Source organism: Megalobrama amblycephala, linkage group LG10 (assembly GCF_018812025.1).
Source record: "Megalobrama amblycephala isolate DHTTF-2021 linkage group LG10, ASM1881202v1, whole genome shotgun sequence".
NCBI lineage: Eukaryota > Metazoa > Chordata > Actinopteri > Cypriniformes > Xenocyprididae > Megalobrama > Megalobrama amblycephala.
This window is the reverse complement of record NC_063053.1, coordinates 17,693,311-17,720,971: the sequence shown is the minus strand read 5'-3', so window position 1 is coordinate 17,720,971 and position 27,661 is coordinate 17,693,311. Positions and strand designations below refer to the sequence as shown.

The following is a 27,661-nucleotide window of genomic DNA, read 5'->3' as shown; positions in this document are numbered from 1 at the left end:
GGCCCTTTCATCACTGCTTGCAGCTTTAATTCTGTGGTTGTTTCTGAAGAGCGCGAGCCCTCACACATCACGCTGTATGAAATACAGACTGGACAGAATGTCAAAACATCCCACTGCTATATGGCTATGCTATGCAAACTGTTTCTCAGCTGGATAAAGCAAACCAGTGTCTCGGTAGTGAAATTTTGATGGATGAGGATTGCAATCAAGGTAAAGATGATTGCGGTGACATACAGGAATCATACAGTAAGCACACGTCCCTTATATTGATGTACAAACAAACCATGTATGTGCGCTTTCTCAACATTGTATTTATGCACAGACACATTTCAGTACATTCACGGTGTTTCCACACACATTCAGGATAATGTTTTGATTTGCCATCTGTATGTTGCTGTGTTTAGTAATTCTTAATGGATCCATGTTCTGTAGTAGGTATATGCAGTTGTTTTTTGGCATCTCCATGAGGTTCTGTTCAGTATCGCAACTTGACTTGTCAAAAATGTAAACAAGCGCTTTTGCTGTTGTACTATACACTGTGAATTCTCAAAAGGTTTGTTTCTGTAATTTTTTTTTCATGGGTGCTTTGGTATGCATACATCTATGAATTATTTGGACTACGTGTATCATTTGGTGTCCTTTTTGAGTCTTCAAGTGTACTTTTTTTTTTGGAAAGACACTCATTTACCTTGAAAAGAGCTTGAAGAAAATGTGAGAATCACCCGTCAATCTCATTGTTTACTTTGCTGGATATAGTAAATGATGACAAAATGAAAGTGTTAAACAAGATAAATTGTGTATGCTTAATTTCACAATTAATTAATTGCGATTTAAACATTTTAATCTAATGACATTCTATATAATGTCATGTGTTAATTAAAATGTTATGTGTTAATTAATCAGATGCCTAATTCAGAGTTTGTGCTTTAAACTACTGTTCAAAAGTTTGGGGTCAGTAAGATCAGCAGTTTGGGGTCAACACCAAATCAGCACAGAATAATTTCTGAAAGCTCATGTGACACTGGAGTAATAATGCTGGAAATGCTGTGTAATTGCCATAATATTTCACAGATTGTTTTAAAAATAATATATTACAAAAATACTGTTTTTACTGTTTTTTTTTGTTTTGTTTTTTAAGCAAATAAATGCTGTTTTGTTGAACATAAGAAACTTTCAGACCCCAGGCTTTTGAATTTTTTTGTTTTGCTTTTTTAATTGGTCACTCAGTGTACCACTTAAAATTCTTCCTGGACCACCAGTTTGAGATCCGCTGATCTTTTGTACTAAGGATGCTACAAGACTTTTGTCACTGACCCCTGTCTTTCCTCTTTCTTGCATTCTTTCTCTTCCTGCCACCTGCTTCTTCACCCTTATCCATATTTCATCAGATGCATTATTGTATTGCGATAAGGGATTCATGAGAGTGTAAATCCAATAAAGCTGCATGAACCAGTCCTCTTAGCATTTTACTGTCACCGTAAAAATTCGCACTGTTAACAAAGAGTGAGATTCGGAGAACGTGCGTTTTGATTTCTCTTTGGCCCTAATCTGTGTTTGTGTGTTTGCTGTGAAAAGAAGGGAAAAAAAACAGGTTTGGGGAAGTAAAGCCATCGTTGTTTGATCCTAAGGTAGGGTGTTGGTTCTCTGGTGTTTTTAATGATGAGGATAAATAACAGCCAGTCTGAGAAGGTTGGGTTCTTTACTGCAGGAGTTACATTGTTGCTGTTTGCCACACCAAAAAAAAAAAAAAAAAAAAAAAACCTTCAAACTGGTCCTTGAATCAAATTTAAAACAATAAGACTCCATGAAAACAAAAAGGAAGTGTTCTGGCTTTCAGTCTGTTTACTTTGAGGATATGAGGTATATTTGAAGTATACCAAAGTATATCCCAACAAACTTCAATCAAAAGAAAAATGTGAGCCAAACCAGTTCATGGGGTCTTCAACATTTAGCTGACTAGTTAGCGTCATGTTTCGTGATGCGTGTTACAACCTCCTCTCAGGTTACAGAGTGAATGCAAGCCAGGCTTGTTTAAATGCTGTGATGTTTGAAATGATTTGTTATTATAAGGCTTGAATTTTCCTTAGCCATGTTTCAGAGCTGTGGAGTTCTTCATCAGGGACAAGTATGAGAGGAAGAAGTACTACGATAAAAATGCTGTCAACGGAGCCATTGTGAGTACAAACATGCACTGTTGCTATCAAGCATTATTGTGTGTGTGTGTGTGCGTGTGCGTGCGTGCTGCACTGCAATGTTTTTTTTCCAGGTTCATGACCACATTATTTATAAATCCTCAGCAAAGTTATGTCACCTTTAAACTGGTTTGTACTAGGTATGGCAGTACAATCATATATTAATATATTGTGTTTTCTCCACAATATTGCATTGATTAGTTTATGTGTGAATTCATATAACTTCATATAGTTTAAGTAATGAACAAGCAGTTCATATAAATGGTGGCAGTTCTCTGAGGCATTGTAATGGACTGAAATGAAGCAATCTGTGCGACAAATATTGTAACTGATCTTGCAGATTTGTTTGCAAGTTGCGATTTTGATATTGTGATGCACTGCAGCATATTGAATCGTAGTGAGCCAGCTCTAGTGTTTACCCTAAGTTTACTGTCTATTTTATGTGCGTAAGGCCTGCTTTGGTGGCCAGTTGTTCTGATCACTGAAGCCTCAAATTCACATTACACAGCCTGGTGGGCTGCAGCTGTGCTTTACGTGCTGGAAATTGATTGACAGGAGCCAGCAGCCAATTAAAGCACTCTCACTCATGTTAAATTGCAGTCTGTGACTTCCTCTCTGTTCTTAGTCTGTGTTGACCAAATCTTTAAGTATGCCACAAAGAATAGTAATTGACCATCCTTAGTGTGCTGTGCAGGTCTTAGCCTCATGATAATGCTTGAGGAGCTTAAGCAATCTAAACAAACAGCCTCCTTTTGGCCTTTTCTGATTGCTTTGGATCAGGGGAGACTGAAACATGGTTGCCGCGTGAAAGGTTTTCGATCAAACACTGCAAGGCTGCCCTGTCCAATTACAGTTCTCTTTCTACCTAAGCCTACCCAAGAAGAGCTCTACTTCTCTCTGACAGGCCTGTTTGAGCCGGCCAATTAAAGCTCCTGCCTGCAGAAACAGACAGCCAATCAGATTTCAGTAGAGGTCAATGCGAAGGTGGTCAGCAGCTGAATGAGGAGATAAAATCCAGACATGTATACTGTGTCAGAGAAAGGATGAGAATAGAAAGAAAAACAGTTAAATGAATTTAAATGCAATACTAAAATGTAAAATAGTGGCGTATTGTGTAACGTTGAAGCACTGCCTGAAGAAAGACTGTGAATTCCAGGTCGTTCTTATTCACTCACTCTGCCAACGGCTTTTATATGCAAATAAATTATTAAAAACAACTTGTTATCAGTTTAAGGCATTTTGCATAGTTTGAGGAGAAGAGAAGAGAGAGTGTGAAGAAGTGAAAAGAATGAGACGGTGAGTGAGAACAGTATAGTGAAGTGAGCGACTGTTACTTGAGATGAATGCAGAAGCAGATAATGATTTATGACTGACTTCTTTACTTTTTGTGTGTTTAAAATGTATTAATTTTTAAAAACTGGTTCTCAACTGTTTTTGTTAAATAAAACTATTAAATTATATTTGTTAATTGAAATATAGCTGAAATAAAATATAATATAAATATTAGAAAAAAGCCATGGCAACATTTTCTTTTTTTCTTTCTTTTTTTTGGTTTAGTTTAAGTTGAAGTACTGCGATTGCAAAAACTAATGTGAAGTAGAAATAAAAATAAAAAAAATACAAAAGCACATAAGAAAATTATAAAAACTTAAACTAAAATGAAAATATAAAAATAAAAGCTAATTCAAAATATTAAATACTATATAAGTAAACCTAAAATTTGATAAATGATTTTGCTTCAGGAGCTTAAGTTTTTACAGTGGACATCCAGTGGTAAACAGTACAAAATATTTTACTGTATAAAAGTAAACACAAAATGTTGCAGAAACTTGAACATTGACATTTTTTATTATTATAAGGAACAATACAACCTCAACAATATGCAAATTTATTCATTCGAAACATCATATTTTCTTTCCGATGCATAGTTTACTCATGGTTTTTGAGGATGAGGGAATGTCACTGAACTTCTCTCTTACCATCTCCCTCATTTCTTCAGGTTCAACTGAATGACAAATTTTGCACTGAAATAGTCATTTGATTGATTGCTTTTGATGTCAACAACAAAGATAGAAAAGTGTTTTTATGTCTTATTTATTAAGATTCATTTTATTTGTATTTAATATAGTTTTTTTTATTCTTCTTCCATTACCTTATTGTGACATTTTTCTGCGTCCTGAGCCACCGTTTTAAACTAAATACGTAAATAAATTGTAGCCCTGCTGTTAGTATTTGCAGATTGTGTGCAAACAATGTGTACGTTGTCTTTATTATTTAATGACCTCCTTTTATGCATCTTTGTTTGTCCTTGCTAATGCAGAAAATCCTTATTTGAATTCCCCCCCAAAATGGTTCACGTAGGAATGCAGTTATCCCATTGATAACGGCTTACACAATAGTGTACTAATTCAGTTTGCCTCATCAGAATCCTGGTTTAAATGCACAAGTTCCGGCTTTGACAGGAGGGTGTAACTGAAGCCATTCCGAATTGTGAATGTTATTTATCTGTCACTGTTTAATCCACCTAGACTGGAAAGTAAACGTTTGAGCAACACTATTTAACAAAACTTAAGATTCTGTCTTTATTCACTCAACTTTATTTCATTCCAAAGCCATGGTTTGGTGCTGGGTTTGATTACAGCTTGCCCCAGTGATTGTCTTTTAACTCTCATCATGTGATGCCAACTCTAAGCCTGAGATGATGGAGGCATCTGATGAGCAGCTGGGCCAAAAAAAAAGAGAAAAGAAATCAATAGTTGCCTGCTTCCAGCCCAGGCGGAGAGAAATGCAATATTGCAGCTTTTCCTTGCTTCAATTACTAAAACAAGCTCAAGAGAGTCTAACAGACCATCCCTCTTTTTCCTCCTCCTTGTCTTCCTGTCTCGTGGCAGTAATGAAAGTTCTGTGTGTTCTTCTGTGGCAGTAGATGGGGAATAAATGTGTCTTATTGAAAGCCTTATCGCCAGTCAGCGTGCTGAAGTCATGTTCCCTCCCTGCTGATTCGCACCATTTAAATGATTGTGTGTGTGTGAAGCCAACAGCGAAGTGGAACCTCAGAAAATAAATGTCCCAGGATATTAAGCGTTCTGCACTTCCTTATTTTGTTTTGATGTTTTCAAAACATGTTTTTTTTTTTTTGCTTGCTTTTTTTCATTATTTTGATCAAAGTGTTTCCGAACCATGGAAAATGCGCAAAATGAAGATTCTCAGTGGGCCGTTTTTAATATCAAGAACAGAATATATAAAAGACGACGGGAATATGAACATCACAGGCTCTGCTATGGTAAATGTAACTTGATTTTTTTTTTTTTTTTTTTTCCCTCTCTTCACCACAGAACTGTCTGTGTGAGTGTGAATGTGTGAATGAGATATCGGAGCGTAACTAATAATAGCTTCCGCATCCAGCGATTGGACAATTCTCATGCTTCTCACTGTCTCTTTTCTCACTGCAGTCTTCTAAGCCTCATTCAGCCCCAAGTGACCTGGCCTGCTTGGCCATTTGCACTGCATTATGGGGCATTTAGCTGTTCGCTCCCTCCATTACTCCTCAGCTAGAAAGCCGGAGACCTTTTGGACCTCAAACTGATGCTGTTACTACTTTGAGAGGATGGGGAGTCTTCACGCCTTCGGCTGCATTAAGATGGAGATCGGTTCTCCCTTCACACTCCAGGCTGATTGCTGTCTCTGCTTATTGACCGCCTCTCTTCATCTCCTCCTGCTTCCCGTTCTGGACTTATTTCCCCAGACGGGCATGCTGGTATTAAAGGGATTGGGGGGAAAGAGGAGGAGTATTGTGTGGTATTATTTAATGGCTCTCTAATGAATATGGGCCCATGCTGCAGTGGAGCATAGTGGTGATGCTAACCCAATAAAAGCAGATTATGAGGGGGATCCATCAGCAGGTAATGAACCGGTCTGGACAGTTCTGTGCTAACTTGAGCTGTAATGGACCTACTTGTTCAGCTTGGGCTCTGTGGATGCTTGCTGCTGACAGCACTACTTCCATACTGGGACAAAGGGAAAGTCATCCGTCTTCTTGTCCCTTCCTCCTCCTGAAAACTCCCTTGACATCGTTACTTGTTTCAAAGGAATATTCTAGGTTTAATACAAGTTAAGCTCAACTGACAACTTTTGTGGCATTATGTTGAATACCATAAAAATAAAAAATGAGGTTACTGTGAAGCACCTACAGTGGGACCAGTTTTAGATGCTGTTATGGCAGAAATGTGAAGCTTGCATTAATTTTTGTATTAAAATGTATTATTTCAGATGTAAAGTAGTTTAAATCATCACTTTTATAGTCATTCTCAAGTTTATGGTGTTACGTTGTCATGGCAAGTTGGATGTAATGTCTAGTAAACAATTTTAACACCAAGATCATATTGACACATTGTTTAAATCATGTGGATATACTTTTAAAAAAACTGACTAATATTTACAGAGTGGCTTCCGTTCTTCACTTCCATCGTAAGTGCCTCAATGTAACCCAGTTTTTTTTTAGGACGAGTCCAAATTAATTTTGTAATCAACATTATGCCACAAATACTGTCCGTTGAGCTTAACTTGCATTGAACCCTGTATATTCCTTTAACTCGTGCTGCATTAAAATGATTGCATTCCAAATTATGTTGTTGAAAACAAACCATACTTGACACATAAATTGGTACACAAATACCATTTCGGCTAGATGTTTGAATTGTGCATCCATAAAACATAAAAGTGATTTTATAAGATTTTAAAGACCTAATGAAATCAAAGCTGGAGTTTTGTGGGCTTTAGTCTCTGTATGTTAGCTTTGAAACCTTCTGGATACTATTAACGATTATTTTTTTCCCCCTGTCGATTAATCTATCATATTTTCTTTCTCTTTAGTAGTTCTCCATTACCCCCACCCCCAGTAAATCTATCAATTATTTTCTGATTAGGTGATCAATCCTTTGGATAACTTGCCAATAAATAATAACCATAACTTCTGGCATTCATTTTCAATGTTTTCTCATAAAAATACTTACTTTACAAAAACATTTCCAATGTAGAAAAAATTAAGTCAAAATTAATTTTTGTAACTAACATTATACCACATGCTGTTGGTTGAGTTTAACTTTTATTGAACCGGTTTATTCGTTTAACTTGTCACCCATGCTGTTTTACTCTATTCCTCCATATTAGTGATGTTTAGTTCGTGAACGAATCGTTCTTTTGAGCCAGTTCTTTTTAGTGAACTAAAACTCTGAAACTGTTTGCGGTTTGAGTCAGAACAAATCTGCTGGTTACTCAGTCAAAACTCACTTTTGGGCGTGCTTGCAAGTCACTCTGACTCAAAATGAGCCAATTATCCAGAAGTATATATGATCCTATGATGCATTTTTTTTTTTTTTTGAAGCGCTTCAGTTTGCCCAACAGTACACTGAACTAAGAACAGTCTTTCGGACATATCCGACATGCTGAGAACTGTTGGCCAAGGGGTTTCATAATGGGAGCAAGATGTATGTTTGTGATGTCTTTTGCTATGATGTCTTAAATGTATTGGAAATATAACAGTGATCCGATTGCAGTAGCTCTTCAGTAGTCAACAGCAGTTCCCAGTTTCTCTCTCGAGTCAAGAGTTGGTTTATGGTTACAACAGTTCTCAAGTCACCGGTACACTGAACTGAGGAAACAGTCTGTGAAGAACTGAGGAGCTGCTGTTATGAATATGCATAAACCGGGCAGTTGACTAGAATGAGGGGGTGAAATGAAAATATTTTTTTTATGGTTTTTCATGGTTCATGTAAAAAGTGAGGTATGACTAGTTTATTCACTTTATATACTTTAGACATGTAAAACATCCATGTTTCACATCATTTTTGGGTGCTTTAATAATATTGCGTATGTGTGACGTCATTGCGTGATTACAGAAACAAATCAGTGATTCATTTTTTTTTAAACGGTACATTTAAGCGAATTGTCTGAAAGAACCAGTTCTCTGAAAAAACTACCACTACTCTCTTCCACTTCACCTTCTTCTTTTTCCCCCCTGTTTAATAGGGATTGTGCCGTCACTTAGTTGATATTGCAGAAATGGAGTAAGAACCTTGATCCTGACCCAACTATGCCCCGCCCCCTCCCCTGTTTCTCTTCTTCCCCCAAGAGAAAGAGGCTTTGTGGGACTCTGTTAAGGGGCAGGGCGTTTTATCTGCCCCCAAGTCAATGAAAACAACTACCCTAAACAAACTACCCTGAGCGCTTGAAAGGGGCACAGTGAGGGAAAAGGGAGAAGACAACAAAGTGTGTCTCAAGAGATTGATCGGTATCATTCGATGCTTGGTAGATATTATAACAGGTGATCTTGAATTACCGGAAAAGCACTTTTTGGGGCTTTGCATTAAGAAAACATGAATACAAGGGTGATTGACTTCACATTATTGGTGAAAGAGGTTTTTTATTTTTGGCATGTATCTGAAACCTGTATATATACATATTTGTTGATGAGTCTACGTGACTGTCTGTGCAGGTTAATTTGTTTATGCAAGTTCACAAAAAGAGGGATTAATGTTCATGTTGAGAGCACATATAAAGTTTTGTTTCTCAACCAATACAGTCTTTTGGTATTCCACACAACATTAATCATAAGAAGTTTGTGCATAATTAGAGAGGAACTGTATTTTCAGCTGTCAGTGTTCACACTTCAGGAATACACACCTGCTATTGCAATCGATATAACACTAAAGATGAGTCAGACAAGTCTTAATTATGAGTCAAAAGGCATCACTTGCTAGCATGCAGTTCTTACCCACCTTGTTGAACATCAGCTGTTATGCCTTTTTGTTATTTTTGTTTTGATATATAAACAGCGTCAATGAGATTTTAAATGCGTTTCATATCCCTGTTCAAATTGCACTGGCAGTTCAAAATAAAATAGAAATATACAGTCATCGAGTTCTATAATACAAGCAGTAATTGAACCACTTTGGGTATTGTTTTGTCATATCACAAATGATGCCCATCTACCCCGGACAACACTATTCTTAATGAAACTGAAAATAGAAATCCATATTATTGAACTTGGCTGAGCTTTTGATATGTACGTATATGTAAACGTATACGAGTAGGCTGTTCAAACATCATGGTCTGATTGATGCAGTTATTTGCACTGGATACACTTGCAAGTTAATTCTATTGATTTTAGGCAGTCTTGCCCATGCAGATTGACAGACTGACTGCAGATTCGGCAGATGGTCTCATTTCTTACATTTATGGTGTCTTCTGGAACATCTGGAAAAGTCTGAGCTATTTTTACCCACTAAAAGTGTCCTTGATGATCGATGTAACTGCTGATAGTGCAACTAGAACAAGATATGTGGTTCCTCTTTCTAATTTGTATATTTATGCAATCTATTAAAGTGCGGACGTTTTGTCTTGTTTTCCAGTTAAAATATCGAAACATCCTTAAAATAAGATAAATTCACTTGAGAAGTAAAACAGCATAAGTTATTTTCAAAAAATATATCTTGAACTAAGTTCTTAGCCCTTAGGCAAATTTTTTTTTTTTTTTTTTTTTTGCTTTTTCAAGCATAAATCTTGAGGTTTTCATGAAAATGATGCCAATGGGGAAACAAAAACTTAATTGTCAAGATATGTTCTCTGAAAACAAGTATTAAATATATTAAGCAATTTTGCTTTATGAGTGACTTTGTTGTTTTAACGGTGTTTAAATATTTTTACTTGACAGAAATTCTACTGAATAGTTATATTTTGGCAGTGTTAAAGTGTGTGTGTGTGTGTGTGTGTGTGTGTGTGAGTGTATCAGTTTATAAATTTTGCTTTTTCCAGTCTCCCACAGGCTGAATAATTATTCACTGTATAGTGATTGCTGCAGCCTATTAATTCTGATTTTTCTCCTTCCGCTCTTTTTATTCCACATCCCCTCTTTATCACTCTCTCTCTCTCTCTCTCATTCTCTTTCAATTGCTCTCTTTTACCCTCTCGTGCTCTTTCTTTCTCCTCTGCTCCTGCAGAAGTCCTCTGATGCTGCTTTGCCCTCAGTATCGTCTCCTCCTTCGCAAGCAGCCGAGAAAAGCAAACTGGAGGTACTGTAGCAATGTGCTTCTTCTCTGTCCTGTGCGGATCACTGATCTTGGTGCTGTGCTTGTGCTGTGCATTCTGGCTGCATCCCAATTCGCATGCTTTCCATCCTGAAGTTTAGAATTGTTGAATTCCAAATGATATTGTTGTAAATATGCCAAACATGCCCTAATTTAGTACCGTTTCTGCTACATTTTTAAAATATTCTTCCATAAAACCTGAAAACAAAGTTTTGTGGTCTTATAGCTTTGAAGCCACCTATATTCACTAACTTGACACATTTAGCTTTTACCTGGAAGAAAACAAACTAGAAATATTGATGTTGCACTAAGACCTATTGGTTATTAAAAAGGATGACCTCTTTGATATGCTGTCTCATGATGCAATTTTTTGAGGTGGTATTTTATCACACAACTGTTTTGCTACATACTCTGAATGCACTTTCTCATCACCAACAAAGTAGTATGCAAATTGGGACAGCCCTTTTTGTGCTGTTAATGAATCACTGAATCAATATTCTATGATATGTTACGCAATCCCCGTGTCCATGTGGTTAAAGCTTGGTTTATGCTGGTTAGTGCTAGACTAGCACATCTTAGCTGGTCAAGTTGGTCAACCTGCATGTTTGGTTAAGATAATTTGGTGGGGGCAACAGCATAGATGCACCAAAACATATTGGCCATTATCATTATTATTATTAATAATATTATTATAAATAATATATATTATATATAAACTACAACAATTATAATAAAATAATTATTTTTGTCATTATTGTATAAGTAATATAATATCTAAGAACAAATAATAAAATCATATACAATTTAATTTCCTGTATCCACAATTCCCAATACATAATCTATTTGTAAAATGGAGCGTGTAAAGCGGATGTAATTGCAACAACCAGAACCGCCTGACTATTGACAGTTTTAGCAACAGATTATATAACAGCCTGTAAGAACATTCATTTAAACCAAACAAAGAGGAAGGAGAAGGAACCTATAGAAATCACACTGACGGGTTCACATCCATTGTTAAAAAGTGCTGTGGTTGTATTTGAGTGTGTGTGGAGTCAGATGCCTCTATGCTCTGCTGTGGAAAGGGATCGATAGCACAGCTCTGGCAGCATGCAGAGGGGAAATAGAATAATCAATGTGCCCATAAAGAGCTCCAAACGGCCAATCCGCACCTCTCCTCTAGGCCTGTTCTTCATTTGTTCCGTCTGCTGGTAATCATAGTGCCAGTCAGACACAGCACCACGACTGCAGAAAACCCACTCTGATCCCTCACTCCCACACCTGAACCAGCCTCTCACTCAGCGTTTTTGCAGCAGCAGTTGATTTGCGCTGAGAAAAGGAGGGCTGATAGCTCGATATCAAGGCCAAACCTATATGATCCTATATGCAAACCTATATGCCCTTTAATCTTAAATTAAAAAAAAAAAAAAAAAGTAATGTTAAAAGGATAGTTCACTCAAAAATTTAAATTCTGTCAACATTTGCTCACCCTCAAGTTGTTCCAAATATGTATGAATTTCTGTCTTCTGCTGAACACAAAAGACAATATTTTCCATAGTATGGGAAAAAAATACTATGGAAGTTGACGTGGCCCAAGAACTGTTACCAGCATTCTTCAAAATATCTCTTAGGGTGAGTAAATGATGACAGGATTCTCATTTCTGGGTGAACTATACCTTTAATTTTGTTTGTGAACATTCAAGTAAACAAATCATTTAAATATTATTTTGTTAAAATTATTTATATAAATTTTCTGAAATTATGACTGTCCTTAGTTGTGGAATCATTTCCATCTTGGCAAGCAATTTAGATAGTAGTTAGTGCACTTGGTTTCCGAGGACAAAACACTGTCAGTGAAGAGGATAAAAAATGATCTATGAAAAAACAAAGAAAAATCAAGGTTGTGAAATTATATTTAATGTATTTAAGATGCATATAATGTTAACTTTGTAATTAGCCTTTAGCAAGACAAAATATATTCTACCATTCAATTTCAAAAGTTTTAAATTATAATTTCTTCCACTGTCATTTCTAAGGCTGTGTGATTAATTGAAATCTCAGTCTCAGGGCCAAAAAATGTTCGTCCAATCATTGCATTCAGCCTAAATATGATAATAAGGTGTCCTGCCTGTCTGATATAGCCTCTTCATACCTTCCCACAACAGTTTTCCAGCATTCCTCTGCCACCCCAATTCACTCTCGGCTGGTTTCTATCCCAGTCAGGGATATTGGTTGGAGTACTCCAGGTTCAGGCCAAATTCTGAGCTCGAAGCACTCCCTTTGGACAGCACGCCAAATATGCATACTCTTAACTCTGATTATATATGCAGATTAGATATAATTTTATATAATAATTGTGAACTTGTGAATTACTCATAAGGTTTTGGTCATATGGCCCACTTTTGGGGGAACTAAATTAGCCCCTACTTCAGAGCAGGGTCTAACTCAGCACAATAGGAAGTACCAGTGACATAAGTGTATGCTGATTGGCCGAACACATGCGAAAGCACCCCCCATTTAAAAAAAAAAAAGATGTGTACACACACAGATTATAGCCTATATATTTACTCTACAAACTAACTCTATGGACATGGAAAACTGATAGATGTACTTCCTCTCAGCTAGCGACATTGGGAATCAGCCACACGGGAAACGGAAATACTTTTTTACTGTCTTCTTTCTTTGTATAACAGTTCTATCTAATAATGTATTAGACAGGACTGTTAAACATATCATAAACTAATAAAGAATATGAGCGCTGTGTGCTCAGGCTCTGGTGTTCTCAGCGCAGTCAAAATAAAAGTCACAACAAGAAGCGTGGCTTACATCACTTCAGAGTTCCTACTGACAGTGCGAATGTGACCAGGGAAACAACCCTATGGGGAACTGTTAGTTCTCAGGAACCACCCTGGTGGATACTTCCTAGAACTAAGTTCCTAGAACTACCCGGCACGAAAGCCTCTATTATTAACCAGAATAATCGTAATTATGATTTTTGTCATAATCGAGCATCCCTGGTCATTTCTACCACAAAAATGTTATCAAAAACAATACATATTTGAGATGTGGTGAAAATTACACTGTGAAGGTCATCTTTATGACAAAATGATCTGTGATGTGCCCATAGAAAACCTAAGAATGTGATAAGAAACCTAGATATATTGTGTGTGTGTGTTTGTGTGTGTGTGCCATATTTAAGCTGTCAAAGTACAGGCCTCAAGGCAAAACTGTAAGCCTTGTGCCCTGAAGTTAGAGGTCGAACGATTCATCGGTTTTGCCGATTAATTGGCACCGATAACCGATTGTTCCACAAATCAACTATCGGCAAAAAATCCATACCGATAATTTTTCTGGGTTGCGTCCGTTGCTGGAGCAGTTGAGAAGGGTGCGCTGTCATTACACAGTATGAGATTGTTGAGAAAGGGTCTGCTGGCATTATACAGAACGAGAGCGAGAGCGGCCACTAGAGGCGGAATAAAAACTATCACTGGCGCCTCGTGTGGGGGGAGCGCGCTGCGTGGAGAGCGCTGACACGTCAGATGCGCATTAAAAACATCGACAACGAAACGGTATGAATTAGGCATGTGTCACGATTTTCGAATATTCGATTAGTTGATTTAATTCTAGAGTATCGAATAGGTTGTGCGATTGTCATCTTAAAAAAATCCTCATGTTTTCAATGGTGACGCGTTCATGTAACCAGAGGGTGGCGCGATAACGCACCTAAAAAGCTGTCAATCAACTCTACAACAGTAGAACACAGACTAGCGTGGCATATAACAGAGACGATAAAATCAATGTTCACACGACACAAGTGCCGTCATCAAAGTGTGAATGGTCTCTCTCCCTCTCTCTCTGTTTGTGTGTGCATGCGGGGAGGGGTGCGATTTTCGAATAATAATCAAATAATTCCCAGCGATCTTCGAATATTTTGCTTGAAATGCCCATCCCTAGTATGAATACAGAACACTACAGTACATGTTGCCATATCATTATAAAGTAATCCGTTTGACTAGGTGCTGCATTAGCAGAGAAAGAACAGCAGTATGTTTGCCGTCAGGGCTGAGAGGACGCTAATACTAGTACCTCAAGCGGTTAAAACAATGTGGCAAAAACACACGAAACCCAACCCAAATGTTTAATGTCGCAATTGTTACCAACTATTTGCATTCGTTTATATCCGGCTGGTCACTTATATATGCATTCATTTGCCGGCGAAGTTGCATATTTAAATCTAGTGACGTGATTGCTTTCTCAACATTGATATGTTAACATAAATCAGAAACGCATTCGATTGCAGTTCTTTTTTTGTCATGCCTGCAATACATATTTTGTTATTTTGATTAGATAATCATCTAGTGTTAGAAGCAAATAAATAGAAGCAAATAAAGTGAGAGACTATGCATTTAATATACATTTATGTAATTTTAATGCTCTGGCCTTTGCGTAGATATTTAAAGATGGCCATCTTTAAGCATGACTGTTTGGATTTAATTGAAATGGTAACACTTTACAATAAGATTCCAGTTGTAACATTAAGGTTAATAAATACTGTAGAAGTATTGTTCATATTTAGTTTAATTTCAACATTTACTAATACATTTTTAAATTGTTTTAATTTTTATTTGATCTGTTAACCTTAGTTAATGCACTATGAACTAACATGAATGGTCAAGGTACAATTGTATTGCTCAAATATTAATACATACTGTAAAAAAATGTATATTGCATAGTGCATTCATGTAAGCTAGCTAATGCATCCTGGTTAACAAATGGGACTTGCAAAGAGTTACCTATGAAATTTATGTACATGTTTCTAGGTTATAGCTAAAGAAAAATATTTGACCTGTAATATTTTAACGTTTAAATTATTTTCTGTATAATTTGTTCTGTAGAACTTTAATATATTCATTTTTATATATTTATTTCATTTTGCACATTTCAGTTCAGCATTGTTTTACTTGGAATGTTATGTTGGTTTTTATCAAGTATCCATTTTAAAAACTATCGGTTGATTAATCGGTTATCGGCAAGTACGGCCCAACCTAGTTATCGGTATCGGTAAAATCCACTATCGGTCGACCTCTACCTGAAGTCACTTCAGAATTGTAGCTGACTCAACTTTTTTTCCGTGTTCAATTTCTTGTGTGTATGTGTAATGTGTTTGTGTGTCTATGTCCCGTCTCTGAGTGCAGTTTATCCTGATACATTATATTTCCTGTTCCTCACTCTGACACAGAAGGAGAGAGAGAAGAAAAAGGAGGAGAAGAAGAGGGAAAAGGACACAGATAAAGTGAACAAGCCAGCAGTTTTTGAGAAGGTAATCAACCTCATTACTGACCCAACAGACTGGTGCCAGTACCTTTTTAATGAGAGCTGTGTTTTTGAATCATTTTAAGACGTTCTATTTGAAAAGCAGGTACCTGAGACCATCCTGGGCTTCTTAAATATGATCCCAGTGGGGAAAGGTTTTACAAATATGAATGATTTGATTCTGTGTTTTTCTTGATTTCCAATACTCGCATTTTTGGCAAATCTGAGTTTTTGAGAATCGCACATGAGTAGGACAGTGTTCAGTGACCATAAGGAAGATCACAGTCCCGACTCTCTTGTGAGATCAAACACTCTGGGCACTGGAGTTTAATTTGTCTTGCATATTCATATGCCTCTTTGCAGGAAATTAGTTCACTGGAATCTGTGGGTTCATTTTATTTAAAACCTCATGTGGGGGATTGTGGATTTAAGGTGGTGAGAATGTGAAATAGCAGAGAAACTTAATGCGAATAAAGTGATGCAGACCATGATGTTTCTGGTGGATTCAGTGCTTATTTATTCAAATTTCAAATTCAATTTGCATGTTGTCTTTGTGGCTAGAATGGGGTTGAGTTGACAAAAGCATGTTAAATTTGTTATATTGATACTAAATAGATCCCAAGGCTTTTGTAGGAAATGTCAGAAAAAAATGACCTTTTTTACCATTCGACTCTGCTTTGTAAACACTGGTTGGAAATCATGAGATTGATCACAAAAATTGAATTCAGCATATAATTTTGTGATAAAGCAAATAAAAAATTTATTTTTATATATATATATATATATATATATATATATATATATATATATATATATATATATATATATATATATATATGTATATATATATATATATGTATATATAATATATATGTGTATAATTATTTATATATATATATATGTATGTGTGTGTGTGTGTGTATATATATATATATATATATATATATATATATATATATATATATATATATATATATATATATATATATATATATATATATATATATATATATATATATATATATATATATATATATATATATATATATATATATATATGTATATATATATATGTATATATATATATGTATATATATAATATAAAAGAGGGGTGGCATGGTTCGCTGTAAAAACCCATGGTTGAACACGGACAAAACAGTCACTCTTTGTAAACAAATGTTCAATGACGTGCCGAAAGCTCTATGACCAGTCATTTACGCTGTCATCACCCGGGTGTTGATAGCGCGCGAGCGCAGGTGAGGCCTGAACAGCTTATGTTGCTATCTGTGTTTAAACTAAACTCATTTAAACCTTGCCAATTTAAACATTCATCTGTAAGACGTGAAAGAGAAGTCATGCGCGCTGTGAGGAGATTTGTGTGTACTCATCGAAGTGCGTACATGGAGAGCCACGTCACAGTCACACAATACTCTCGCGCAAATTCTCTTTCAATGGACAAATTTACACAAAAATTATGTTAATATGCCCATCTTAGCAAGTATCCTAACCAACATAGTAGGTTATGTCTTTGAAGAAAAAGGAGACAGACAGCGCATGTGAATCAGTACCGGTGTACTGGATTTTTGAATTATGTCTTAAAGGGACAGCAATCTAATATTCCTGCTCTGTGTGTTTTAATGTTAATCGAACGTCAAAGCACGAAGAAATCACTCTTGATTGAATAACTTTTGTAACTTCAATAATGTTTCATCTTTATTTAACTATTCAAAGAAGTTTATATGCAGTGTTATTTTATAGTTTATTAATAATTTTATTCAATTTCTGTACCTGAAAGCTGTTAGATACCTGAAAAACCAGCTCTCATGTATTTATTTGTGCTGTTTCTTCTGGTTAGATTATTTGTTTTTATTTTCTTTGTTTATTTGACAATTTTTTACTGAACATAGCAAACTCTACCGAAACCATGATACAAACCGAACCGTGAGAAATCTGAACCGTCCCACCCCTAATAAATAAATAAATAAATAAATAAATAAATAAATAAAATTTCAAAATCTTGGAGTCCAGAGGGTTTTTTAATGTTTTTGAAAGAAGTCTCTAATGCTCACTGTGGCTGCATTTATTTGATCAAAAATGCAGTAAAACAGTAATATTGTGGAATATTATTACAATTTTTTAAAATAACCTTTCCATTTTAATATATTTTAAAGTTGAATTTATTTCTGTGATAGCAAAGCTGAATTTTCAGCATCATTACTCCAGTCTTCAGTGTCACATGATCCTTCAGAAATCATTCTAATATGCTGATTTGATTCTGAAGAAATATTGCTGCTTATTATCTATGTTAAAAACCAATCTGCTGCTTAATATTTTGTGGAAACTGTGATATAAAGTTCAAAAATTAATTTTAATAACTTAATGTGTCCTTAATTTCTTAAACAAAAATAAAATCTTATTCACCCCAAACTTTTGAACAGTATGGATGGATGGATGGATGGATGGATGGATGGACGGATAAATGTATTAAATTGCTACCATATGTACACTTTTGGCATTCAGAAACAAAGTTTGCACTTTTCAAGCTGTAGTCTTGTTTAATCGATGCATGTTTAATCGATGACTTCATTGAACATGTATTGAACGCATTTGACCATACGGAAACAACCACACTGCGGCTCATTTTACAGAAAAACCTCCTGAGTGTCTGATCTCTTGTGCTTTGAGTGGTATCGAGCGAGTCTCTTCCGCGCCAATGGACACGTAGAGTAACAGATATTGCAGGCTTGACTTCATCTCTCTGTACTGCAGAGATGTTGAGCAAACAAGCAAATAATTCTTAGATGTGCTGAAATAGCCACAGCAGCAGTAATTTTAAATTTTGTGTCTAGTCGACACCACACATTCACAACTCCGCAGCACACACACACACACACACAAAAAAAGAGAGAACAGGCATCTTACACTTGTACTTGTGTAACGATCCTCTCAGTCCAGGCACCTTTCTTTTCTCCGGGCTACACTTCATAACCACTCGCAGTCACACACACCTTCCCCTCCCCTGAAGCGCAGCTTAAGGTCATCTGGGATTATAACGCAGAAAACAAACGCAGAGAAGAAAAGGCATAAGAAAATGGCAGTCCTGTGTGAGGGGGGAAAAAAAAGAGTGTGGCTTTTGGGAATGTGTATTATTGTCATCTAGCTGTCAGAGAGCACAATGGTGGTATTTGATTGACAGGCAGGAGTGCAAGACTGGGTGGCCCTGAGTGAGAGTGGAGAGAGAGAGTCACGGAGAGGGCAGAGTGCTGTGCTTTCTCTTCACTAGTGTCTCTCGCACTCTGTTATTCTTTCTCTCTCTCTGTGTGGCTCCTTATTCTTCATGCTCTGCTGTACTGCACAAGTGGCTCTCAACTTGCTTCAGGATTTTACATTGAACATACAGTGGTGACCCACTAGCATGTAAAATAGGAATATGCAAAAAATGCATAAAACTTAATAAAAGCTCATGAGATGATACCGAGAGCAGACATAATAAATTTCTCACGCTATTCTTCTGGCACAATCACTTTATTAGCAAAATATCCCACTACTCACTTTTGCATCCAGGTCGCACTCATAATCGTATGGCCTTAAACACAATTGCTCTCATGTTTTGCCGCAGGACAACAATTGCTTGTAAATTTTCATCTTTGTAGAAATGTAATTTGAATATTCTACAAAGAAACATTTATCTCTAGCAATACTTTGAATGTGAATAGCAGGCACAACAATGCCAGTGTAACCATAGATATTATGGATACAATATGCATCACATGACTAAACATGCGTCATCGTTTTCTTATAGCCCCGTCTTCACCGTCCACACTACAACGCAAATACATCATTTTCACATTTATCCACTTGGGAGAGTGTTTTCATAAAGCTCTGTCTTTATTGACAAAACCGCTTTCTCAGTATGGATGGAAGGTCAAAAACGGAGAGAAAGATGCGTTTTCAAATGAAAATGTATTGGTGTGTGTTCAATCGAGCCCTGGTGCATTTGCGCTCATCTTACATCACAAACGCGCATACCGTAAGCAGGTCAATATATTGTTTTTTTAATTAATTTGGTGCTATTATGAGCAGCAGAATGAATGACACTTGGGTTCACTGTATGTGCGTAGTGTGAGAAAAGTCTTTCTTTCATATAATCAAGCATTTTCTTATGTTCATTGATTAATATTTTGTTTAATTCTAAATCTATATCTACAACATATCTTGGTTAACCTTTGCTCTGAAGATGTTCTGAATGTAATACATTTTTTCAGATAACTGCTTGAACAAGTTTTTTTTTTTTCTGCTGGTGTTAAAGGTGATAGAGAGGATTTTTTTCGTCGACTGAGAATCCAAAGACTGTTAGTGAGTTTTTGAAATGAGCGCATGCGTAAGAACAGCCCCCTTCCTTTCCTTCACAGCTCATTTCAAAGGAACGCCTCCCAAAACTTATGCACGAGTATTGGAACACGAGTGTTTACCACCGGCATTCGCTGTGTCGTGTAAGTGGATTCATTATGTCGGACTCACGGCAGGTAACTCCTAATCTGCAGTTGTTACTCCTGTCTCCTGACAAAAACATTGCATGCGGCGCCTGTGGAGTGTGGAAAGTTACTGGAGCGCGCTCGTCTTTCACAAGGAACGTCACGGCAGTGATTGACAAGCCAGAGGGCCAATCCGCACACGTCTTTCACAAGGAACGTCACGGCAGTGATTGACAAGCCAGAGGGCCAATCCGCGCACGTCTCTCACAAGGAATGTCACGGCAGTGATTGACAAGCCAGAGGGCCAATCGTTTACGCGATGATCGTGTAAACGATTGGCTGATGTTTTTAAGGCCCTACCTCGTGCACAGATGATGTATATTAATATTATTACTTTCAGAGCACCTAATAAATATTCTTTTATCAGTTAGTAAAGAGCAAGTAATATTGCAAAACTGTATAAAACAGAACGTCCTGTTTAGCACCTTTAAGTACATTATATATTTGAGTGCCACATCTACAGTGTTTAAAATAATGTCACTTCAGCTGTTATCTGCATAAAAGTTTCTTTGAATCAAAGTACAGTACCCAAATGTTCTGTCACTACTCTCTGGCGATATGATACAAAAAAAACAAAAACAAACTTGTTTGTCCTTTTTGCTCTGAAGGTGTCAAAACCATCAGAGCTATCTATTTTTAAATATGGCACCAAAAGGTCACGTGGACCCTATGCGCTCTCAGAAGGAACTTTCCACTGCTTATCTGATCAGAAAGATTTATAAGAAGTGTGCAAAGTTTCCTGTATAGTTAGATTCTTTCTGACTCTTACTTACTCTTACCTCTCTCTCGCAATCTCGCTCACTGCAAGAGGGCCCTTGTTCAAATTTATTTCTTCTTACGCAAGAATATCTTACTCGGATAAATTAGAATAGGTTTTTAACTGTTATGTTCTATGCCTATTATTAAAAGAAGAATTCGAATTGTTCCAAATTCTTTTACTTATTTATTGCTATTAAGAAATCAAATTAATCTTTATCCTCATTCCTTCATCTGACTGGATCTCACTTTATCAGTTTGTCTTATGAAGGCGGCTTTCTGCTGCTTCCAAATGGACATATTTGAGGAGACGGCGGATTGCGAGCCATTCATTTGCCACACTGATTGCACTCACGATTACACTGCAAGCTCACTCTCGCTCCTATCCAAGGTAAATCATCACCACTGTCATCCCTTACATGTGTTTTGTTGAACAAATGACATTGTCATCGACTAAATGCATGTGCAGTTTACTTCCTGAACAACTGCTCATAGAGTCCGAGTTGCTTTCACATTGAAATAGAGCTGCACGATTCTGGATAAATTGAGAATCATGATCTTTTTTGTCTGTTTCAAACAGATCAGCTTTCTCCCACGATTTTGATCAGAGAACTAAAATAACATTTACTTTACTAAAGGTTCTGACAAAATGTTAATTTTGCTTCAGTCTGTTTAAAATGTTTAATTAATCTGAATGAACTATTTGAAGAAAAAAAAATCAGTTTGAATGAATGATTCAATGACTCACTTATTTCATTACTAGATGAATCAGCATTTTTTTGAACGAATCTCAATGAATAATTCAACAACAAATACATTTTTTAACACTCACATGTCGCCACCTAGTAGTGTAAACAATGTAATTAATACAATCATTATTTGAAGCACCATGTTACTTTCAAAAGTTTATTTGCTCTATTATAATCGCTTCCATAGTCATCAGTGTTTATATCTGAACTATAAACTTTTATCCCAGTACTTCTGTGATATGAATATTTGTAACACAGAAATAACGATACTGTGATGTTGAAAAGACTGTTTGTGAAGCTGTTTCATACTTATACATGACAACTGCAGTCTCTGGATCAGCGGCAGCGCAGACGCAGATTTAAATGTTCCTGTGTGATTTTGACATGGCCAAATCATTGTCATTTAGGAATAAGATTGTGTGGGTGTTTGAATCGACATCGCAAACTTTTGATGGTTAATCGTGCAGCTCTACATTCATGCCACATCGCGCCACAGTTCCACTGCAACTGAACTCAGACCACCTCCTGCAGGTAGTCTTGGGTTCAGTACACCGGTGCGCATCCGGTCCGCATGACAGCTTTCAATTTACTAATTATTCATGCAAACTATGCCACATTTCAAACTAAACTGCCAGTGTGAAAGCACCCTTAAGAAAAGACTGTAATCATGCTGATTTCAGGTTTATAATTAAGTTTTTTTTTTAGGGGACAACGGTATTGAACAGAAAACATGGTGTCTCAAGATATATTTTTAACACAGTTTAACAGTTTTAGGCCATTTTGTGTGGTTGCAACTTTTCAAGAGGGTTTTAGCAAAGTGTCTTATAGAGTGCAACAGTCAGGTTTTATAAGAAAAAATCAATTTCATTTTCTCCATAGGTAAATTGATTTTACTGATAACTTATTGACCTTTGAAGACAGGCGAACTGTGAACTATTAGGATTCGATTATGTCATTTGTAATGCTTCATTGGATTGTAGTTCTTTCGGTCTTGTACCTTTTGACTTTTTGTCTGATTTTCAAATAATTTTTTGCTTCAAATCAAAGTTTTTAATGCTGTGATTTACCTTGTAACTGGTTGATTTTGTTCATGGCTTATAACTCTAACAAATACTTTTTAAAAATCCCTAGGGGGAAGAATTAATGGGAAACCATGGCCTCTAAAAAATATTGGGCGGGTACGGTTGCTCTCTTTTGATGTAGTAAATCGGCACCAACAGTAGTAATACATGATCAAGAAAATATTTAATATATTATTGATCAAAATCAAAGTGAACAATGTATTGCAACAGCACATTAATATAGAATATGTTCACAGGTGTGTTTATCGCTAAGTTACTGTGTCTTTGAATGTGGCTGATCAAATCTGAATTTAGAGTCAGAAATATGAGTGTCATAATTGACCATTGTGTAAATGTAACAGGTAGAAGTAAATTTTTTTCCCATCAGTCTAACACACACACACACACACACACTCACACACTCTCAAAACTGGGCAGTTCATTGTATTATTATTTGCCATATTACAAAGTGACAGATAATTTGCACCAAAATACTGTAGAGTTTGGTTGGATGCATAGCCTTTGAAGTCAGCTAAAATGGATATGGCAAATGTTTTCTTTCTTTTTAAAATGTTGTTTATTTTGCACCATTATATGATTAGTCGCATTTTGTTATTTGCATTTAACATTTGCATGATTTAGAACCAACCTGCAACTTGTTGCCTCACAACCCACTAGTCCACTGTCCTACGTTCTTGCCATCTGTCTCAACTATGTGTGGTTGTATGTTTGAAGTGTAGGTCACAGTGGAGAAGATTGAAAAATGCATTGGCCTTTTGAAAAGTCCAGCTGCAATCACTCTGCTTTCTGCTCCACTGAGTCCAGAATATTCACGGTCTTTGTAACTCCTGGAAGACGACTAAGCATTAAGAGAAACTGAGTTAGCACTGTAGGGGCACCTCCTGTTCTAGAGCAGTCTCGCGCCGTTCCCGGAGGGAGAGGGTTGAGATGAAGGGAAAAGTGTGAAAGTTGAAGGAATGGAGGGAGAGATCCTGACAGGGCAGTTCAGCACCTTTGTGCCTTTGGGGCTGGTGCCTGTGGCTGTACGTGACAGCTCATGTGTGCACCTCCACTCACACAAAACCAGTGTACTGTTATAGAACACACTACATTCATTTGTCTGTGGTGGATGTCCATCTGTCTGCTGTCAGACTGGATTGAGATTAACTTTATGATTTTGAAACCAAGGTACCAGAGGTTCATACTGTATAAATACTAAATCAATTCTGTAGTTTTACAAATTGCCCCCTAGGGGGACATACAGTGTTAGTAGGATGTCCGTGTTATTTATTTAATTGGCTTTTTAATATTTTAATATCTCGTTTAATTTTTTTCCCTTGCATTTTTATTCTACTGCAAATGCTTGTCAGAAATCATAAGATTAATTAATTATTTTATTTTGACAGTCATAGTTTTTAATAGTAAAATGTACATTTTGTTATTGTACTAAAGTCAAAATAAGTTGCTAGCTAAATGAAAAAATTATTTAATTTTGCAAACAACATGCTGTCTCTATAATATCATGTTTAATATTTTTCTCATACAGTATAAATGTCTGTTTACATGTGAAAATAATATAGATGCCTAATATAGAGGACAATCATATTTGGAGGTCCTTGGAATCAATCAGATTGAGAACCCAATAACCCCAATAACCTGCTAAAGCAACCCTCTACAATGAGAGTAAATCACTCGCATATGCGACCAAATTTCATAACTCATGCACATCTGACAGAAAGCTACGTCTGACAGCACGTCTTGCACTTGAACGGACAAATTCACACAAAATTGTCAAAATGTCCATCTTGGCGAGTATCCTAGTAAACATAGTCGCTTATGTCTTAAGTGAACGTAAAGAACAGTTGAGAAAGACAACGCATCAGTACAGTATACTGGATCCGTGTCTTAAAGTGACAGCAGCCTACACTAAAAAATGCTGTAAAAAGTCTGGCGAGTAAAATAATAAATTGACTAGCCAATGGCAACTCGAGCTGTCCGTAGAGGGTTGTAATAACTTTATTACCTTAATAACTTTAATAAACTAATAACTGTTGAAATCTGTTTGAAAACACTGAAATTCCAAAAATGGTTCAGAAATTACACACTGCACCTTTAAATGTAAGACAAGTCTGCTTGTCCCAAGTTTTCTCCATTTCTCTGTTGTGCAAACATCATTCCGCAGCTAGCTATCTATCAGTCCTTAATTTGGTCATCCCAGAATGGCTGAATGAGATGCCGTGCGCATCTCTTGAAAGCGTTCCTGCTGGGAACGGGGGTGTCTGCCTTGTGGCATCTGATGCATATTTTCCCCCTCGACTACCTTCATTTGTCTGTCGTTGTGAGTTAATCTCCATACAGATTTCCTTTGCCATCAAAGGTGCTTGCTGGCTTATGTTAAAATCAGCCAAGCGAGGACCTTACAATGATATTCATAGCCTCTCCTGAACCTCCACAACTGTGTGTGTGTGACTGTGTTGCTTTTGTCATGCCCCCCAGCATGACTTCTCCTGATCAATAGTCTGTGAGTCGCATGTTAAGATCGCCAGAGCCGTGTGTGCATTTTAGGGAGTGTAAAAAAAAAAAGAAAAAAACGGAGAGAGAAACCAACATTGACCCCAGGTCAATGGCAGTCTGGCTTCATGCGTAACACAACGGAGGGATTTATAGCGAGTCTGCCACTTAAAGCAGCCTTCAGACAACATTCTGTCGGTACGAGAGAAAGGTGAATGTCTTTTGCTATGATGGTTTGTTTAGCTGCATAAAAATGTTCAGAGAGGTTTGTGTGTTTGCCAGGCTGAGATGATGTAGAACTAAGTAAATTCAGTTGGCTGAAGTGGATGCTCCATCTGTCTGCTGTAGGGTTGGATTGATACCAATACACTGGCCTTGGTACAAAAACCAGCCTTTGGTAACTCAGTATCGATGACAACAGATAAACTGCCTCGGCCGACTGATTAAATGATTTTAATAGAATTGTTAATTTAGTGTTCATTTGCTGTCAATCTCAGTGTTTGTAGCATCCACTTCTTTTTTTAAAAGAGAGAATCAGCAAAACGTCCTATTGTAAATTTGTGATAAAAATGTATTTATTTATTTATTTATTTGGTTAAAATTCCTGCCTGGATTTGACTTATAGATATACCTCTGCTCAGAAGTTTGGGGTCATTAAGATTTTTTTTTTTTTTTTTTTTTTTTTTTTTATGTATAAAATTATTATCTTTTTTCAGCAAGGATGCAGTAAATTGATCAGAAGTGACAATAAAGACTTTTACGTTGTTACAAAAGATTTTTATTTCAAATAAATGCTTTTCTTTTGACTTTCTGTTCATCAAAGAACCCAGACAAAAAGTGTATCTGTTTCCACAAAAACATTAATCAGCTCAACTGTTTTCAACTGTGATAATAAGAAATGTGTCTTGAGCACCAAATCAGCATATTGGAATGATTTCTGAAGGATCATGTGACACTGAAGACTGGAAGGCTGAAAATTCAGCTTTGCCATCACAGGAATAAAATTTTTATAATATATTCAAACATAAAACGGTTATTTTAAATTGTAATAAAATGTTACAGTATTTTACAGTATTTTTGATCAAATAAATGCAGCCTTGGTGAGCTTAAGAGACATCTTTCAAAAAACGTAGTAAAAATTCTTCCTCAGCAACTGAAAACGGTCTGTTTTTTCCCATCTGTAACAGATATATTTCACAAACCTGTTCTCTACAGCCCTTACTGGAAGTCTTTTTGTTTTATTATTGGTGTTTTCTAAGACACACATCACTGTTGTTCATATTTAAAGGTTTGGGATTTAAACAATCTATTATCTCAAAGTATTAAACTAACACATAACTCGTTCTGCACTCTTTGTACTACAGATATGAGTAAAACCTCACATCGTGGGGCTTGTTGAGGTATTGTGTGATATTGTTTTCTTAGCGATCAGACTTCACTTGACGGATGATAAAAACCCATATACCAGAGACAAATCTAAGGACCAAAATATTGTAGAGACTCCGGTGGTCTCTTTTGACTTTGCTTAGTAAGCAACCACCTTAGTAAAATCTAGTCATTCTATATAAAAGCAAAGTAGCATTTTAAGCTGTAATCAGCTATGCACCATTCTTCTGTTTGTTTGTTTGTTTGTTTGTTTGTTTTTTTGGTCCCTTATATGGACTGAAATGTACAGTAGATGGTCTCTGGAATAGTGCATGCTCTATTTTTGATGGAGGCTTGCTGTTATGATATACAGCTCATGAATGAATGGATGTGAGTCTGTCTGGCGTGGCACAGAGGGGTCTTGCCTGTTCATAGGATCATGTCTTCTGTCTGTCATTGCTGTAGGAAAGGTACAAATCAAAATGTAACTCAGCTATTACTTAACCTTCACCATCACATTCACACAAAACTCAGGAAGGGAAGAAGATATAAAAGTAAGGAGAAGGAATTGTTTTGGATTTAGAATTTTACAAATTGCACATTTATATTATTCTTAAAGATTTACTCACCCTCAAGCCATCCTATGTGTATATGACTTTCTTCTATCTGATGAACACAATCTGAGTTGTATTAAAAAATATCCTGACGCATCCGAGCTTTATAATGGCAGTGAACGGGGGCAATGAGTTTGAAGCTCAAGAAAGTGCATCGATTCATCATAAACGTACTCCACACGGCTCCGAGGGGTTAATAAAGGCCTTCTGAAGCGATGTGTTTAAGAAAAATATCCACATTTAACAAGCAAGTAAAATATCTAGCTTCCACCAGACCGCCTTCCATATTCAACTTACGAAAAACACGGAAATGACGTCGCGTCAGTTGCATCAGTGGTCACCAACCCATCGATCGCGATCGACTGGTTGATCTTTATCACTGTTCCAGTAGCTCGTGAAAATAACAGAAATATGAGTACAAAAATACATTACATTTCTCCAGTCTTTGTATTGTATTTTTGTATTTATTTTTATGTTATTTTCT

The 27,661-nt window shown here is 36.5% G+C and overlaps 1 protein-coding gene across 5 annotated transcripts in view; it reads left to right on the top strand.

The window, feature by feature from the left end:
• smap1 (small ArfGAP 1) overlaps window positions 1–27,661 on the top strand; it is a 142,612-nt gene that overhangs the window by 41,197 nt on the left and 73,754 nt on the right. Inside the window, exons 4-6 of one of the 5 annotated variants that reach the window (XM_048205027.1) lie at window positions 2,099–2,174; window positions 10,190–10,261; window positions 15,516–15,593. In XM_048205027.1, the coding sequence (XP_048060984.1) occupies window positions 2,099–2,174; window positions 10,190–10,261; window positions 15,516–15,593 (226 nt within the window). Of the gene's footprint in view, window positions 1–2,098; window positions 2,175–10,189; window positions 10,262–15,512; window positions 15,594–27,661 lie in introns of all 5 variants that reach the window. The other 4 variants (XM_048205025.1, XM_048205029.1, XM_048205028.1 and 1 more) reach the window with 4 other exon arrangements.